The following is a 3,504-nucleotide window of genomic DNA, read 5'->3' as shown; positions in this document are numbered from 1 at the left end:
TGTAATCTTTTGGCATAGGTAGCCTGTAGCACAGGAGGAGGCTGTTGTCACTCCTACTGAGTTTATGCCCAGAGGCACTGCCTTAAATGTGTCTAATGTGCGAAATAGGATGAAAGAGATTCTACAGTGGTGTACGAAAATAATTTAATAATGTGAATGCAGTGCATACCTTCTGTAACATAGTTTGTGTGTCTTTGAAGAAGATGGTAAGAAGTAGGTGGTGACTGGAGAAATTTTTGATTCTGAATGTTTTATTATTTAACAAAGAAAAAAAAAACTCGAGTGTAATGTTCTGTTTGACTTTGACTCTGTTAGAATCCCTTCCCTGACCTAGGAAGAAAGAGTACATGTAAAGGAGAAGATCTTATTTGATGTGGTTATAGTAAGAGACTTTTACTGTCTTTTAAAAGCAGTCTAAGTTCTTGAGAATAAAAGTAGTGAAAGTGTTTGGGGGTCCAGAAATTTACATGCATTTTCTTCCCTGGGAATTAATGGGAGTATATATGTCCACTTAAATTGTTCGTGTGATTTCCGCTTAAATTATATATGTGAAAACTTGAAACCATCAGGAATTTTAAACTCCAAGTTATTGTTCATATTACTATGAGCATAAAACATCCTGCTAACAAATAGACACAGCCTTCTGAAAGTTTTGACTTTAATTTAAAAATGTCACCTTTTTCTACAGCTAAATGCTAGTCATGGGAAGTTCTTGGGGAGCAAACACTTATGTATTCTGTGATTTTTTTTTTTTTTTTTTTTTTTTTTTTTTTTTTTTTTGCATGGAAGCAAAAGGAGAAAGGATATATGACACTTTCCATAAGCATGTATTTAAGTATTATACAAACCTTAACCTTTCACATTTGTGTTTCAGGAAAACCAAATACCTCTGCTGAAACTCTTCTGGATCAGGAATGTATAAACCCTGTGAGTTACTCAAGCCAGCTAGAAGACTCTGGATGCGATGTCTCTAGTGACTATGCATTCGATTCTTTAGGCATAGCTTCTGATTTTCACCAATCTGAGCCTAATGTGAACACTTCTAAACGTTGGTTGGAAAGAGTTCCCCCATTGAATCTTTGCTGTACTAGCAGGGGGGAATCTCTAACTGCTCCAGTGCAGTTTTTGCAACGTCTGCTTGAAATAAGAAAACTGTCAGAAGGAGGAATTTTTCAAGCAGACTTCACAGAACTTGAAGATGATTCTTTCACCGTATGCAATTCAGTGTCTCAGTTGCTTGATGGACTGACTGTTTTTTACAATAGTCCTAAATTTCCAGTTTCGAATTTTCTTACTGAAGCGGTTTGTGTTTTGATCAATTTAATAACTGATACTAAATTATCTAATCATGTTTTGAAGAAGTGTTTCAAGAAGCTGGAAGAATTTAAGAAAAATTTAATTCAGATTATTTTAAGAAACAGCAATGTCAATAGGGTAAGTTTAAAACACCTTCCATCTTTCCTACACCATTTCAGTATACTGTAATATTCTCCTGGTTTTATGTACTTTTTTAATATTAGTTTGTTGTCTTATATTTTGAAGAGTACTTTTCAGATTTTTGTGATTATTCTTTTTTGTGGTATAGACAATAAATACTCTAAATCGTTTGAAAAAGTTCTTGCTTATGCATACAAGTTCTTCTAGTCTATTCCTGAGTATAGGACTTTGAAAAACTGTTAAAAAGGCAGAGTACAACAAATTTATAGAAAATATGAGAGAAAAACACATTGTTTCTTTTGCTGGATGAAGATACATAGTAGATATTCACAAAATAGTGAATGTACAATTTTTTTATTCTTTCTTGTGCGCCTAGATTAAATAGGTTAGTTTGCTTCTGAAGATCTCTGTCACTCTCTAGATGTTTGCAAATTTGTGTTTTAAAAATAAATCAGCAAATGAGTGAAGAATTCAGAAATAGCATGTCCCTAGCACAACCAGCAAATAAGACTCTGAATTGCATTTTGTCTGTATTCATTAATCTGCGCTGTTCCGTGCATAATCTTGCTAGGTTCCTCATTCAACTGAAACATCCCTAGTCTGTCTTCACAAGACTTCTCATAAGTAATGAATTCCATTGTCTGTCTTAGGATTTTTGGTTTTCATTCTGTCTTTTATAGTAACTTGGAACAGATATGATGGTGGAATTGTTTGGGACTTAGACATAACCAATTTATTGTCCACATGTATGTAACTACACTACCGTTACAGTAAATGAAGATTGTATCCCTATAATCCATGGAGCCTAAAGAATGCTGACCAGGTACTAGGTCTCTATTTTAGGATGAACTCTAAAGTTTCCTTGAGCAAAATGAGAGCCTAGACATCTGCTACACCTGTAGACAGATGTACCCATTTGTCTTAATTCAAAATGAATCCCACTCACTGTATATTAAGCATTTACCCTAGAATGTAAATATATAAAAAAAATATTATTACCAAACTAAGGGCAGGGGGAGAGGAGGAATATGCCTGTATTTTGCTTAGAAAGCATTCGGAAGGAAATGTTCATATACTGAAGCTTTTCCAGGACTAGAGCCTTGTGTCTCTCATATCAGGGTGCTTTCTATTTCAGTGTTGCCATGGTGTGATACTTGGGTTTTTAATTAGAGTTGTCCGTGGCCAATGTTTTAAAAGGATGTGAGCATACATACCGTTTGTGTGGTATTGGGAATAGAGTCATGCAGGTATGACTCCTATTTTTTTGTGGGATTACAGGATACAGAACGAAGAACACTTGAGCAGGCATTCATTAAGGACTTCGTCATAGTTGATGGTGTCCAGTGTTTCCACCTGTTCCCCTCCTTTACTCGAATAAGAAGTTAATAAATAATTAAAATAATGTTAATTGTAGAACAGCAACCAAGAGCTTATCGAGATAGGGATTACTTGTTGATTGGAGGAACATGGCAAAGCTTAAGTGAGAGAAAATATCCTGATAGATCAGGGATGTTTCAGGTCTGCAAAGCGCTTTTATAAATCATTCAGGAAGGGTGAAGTATGTCCACTTAGTTTGCAAGTGGCATCTTTTCTCTGAATAACTTCAGATGGCTTTTTATGAGATGTTTTATGTCTTGCTTCCACCAAAATATTGACTTAACAGTCATTCCTATCGGTAGCTGTTACTTCAATCAAACAGATTCCAAGAGTTAAAAAATTGTATAGACTAATTATTAAGGGATAATCATGGTAGTTTCCACATTTCTAGGGAAGAAAGGAAAATGGTGCCTGTAGTAATTGCAATGTTTTTAAAGTTTTATTGAAAAATCCTTTTTAAAGGTTTGGTTTTCTTTAAACTGAATTGAATATGGAAATAAATATGTAGAATTCAGAATTAGTAGTGGAAATTATATAACTAATTCTTCATGTGCTGTGTACCACATATCTCCCAGGGACATGTTATGCTTCAGGTTTAATCATCACTGTTTACTCAAGTGGTGATTGAAATATCAAGATTATAGGTTTAAAATAAAATTACCATTAATTACAAGGCTGTCATCTGGAAAG

General features: G+C 34.4%; 1 protein-coding gene across 1 annotated transcript in view; it reads left to right on the top strand.

The window, feature by feature from the left end:
- Positions 1-874: 874 nt before the first annotated feature.
- The window catches only part of MEI4 (meiosis-specific 4 homolog (S. cerevisiae)), a gene marked incomplete at its 5' end in the record, with an annotated part of 52,774 nt that continues 50,144 nt past the window's right edge, over positions 875-3,504 (top strand). The window contains one exon of the mRNA XM_009709143.1: positions 875-1,434. Coding sequence (XP_009707445.1) covers positions 875-1,434 — 560 coding nt within the window. The remainder of the gene's footprint in view (positions 1,435-3,504) is intronic.

The sequence above is a fragment of the Cariama cristata genome, unplaced genomic scaffold, assembly GCF_000690535.1.
Source record: "Cariama cristata isolate BGI_N322 unplaced genomic scaffold, ASM69053v1 scaffold25221, whole genome shotgun sequence".
NCBI lineage: Eukaryota > Metazoa > Chordata > Aves > Cariamiformes > Cariamidae > Cariama > Cariama cristata.
This window is presented reverse-complemented; position numbering and strand designations above follow the sequence as displayed.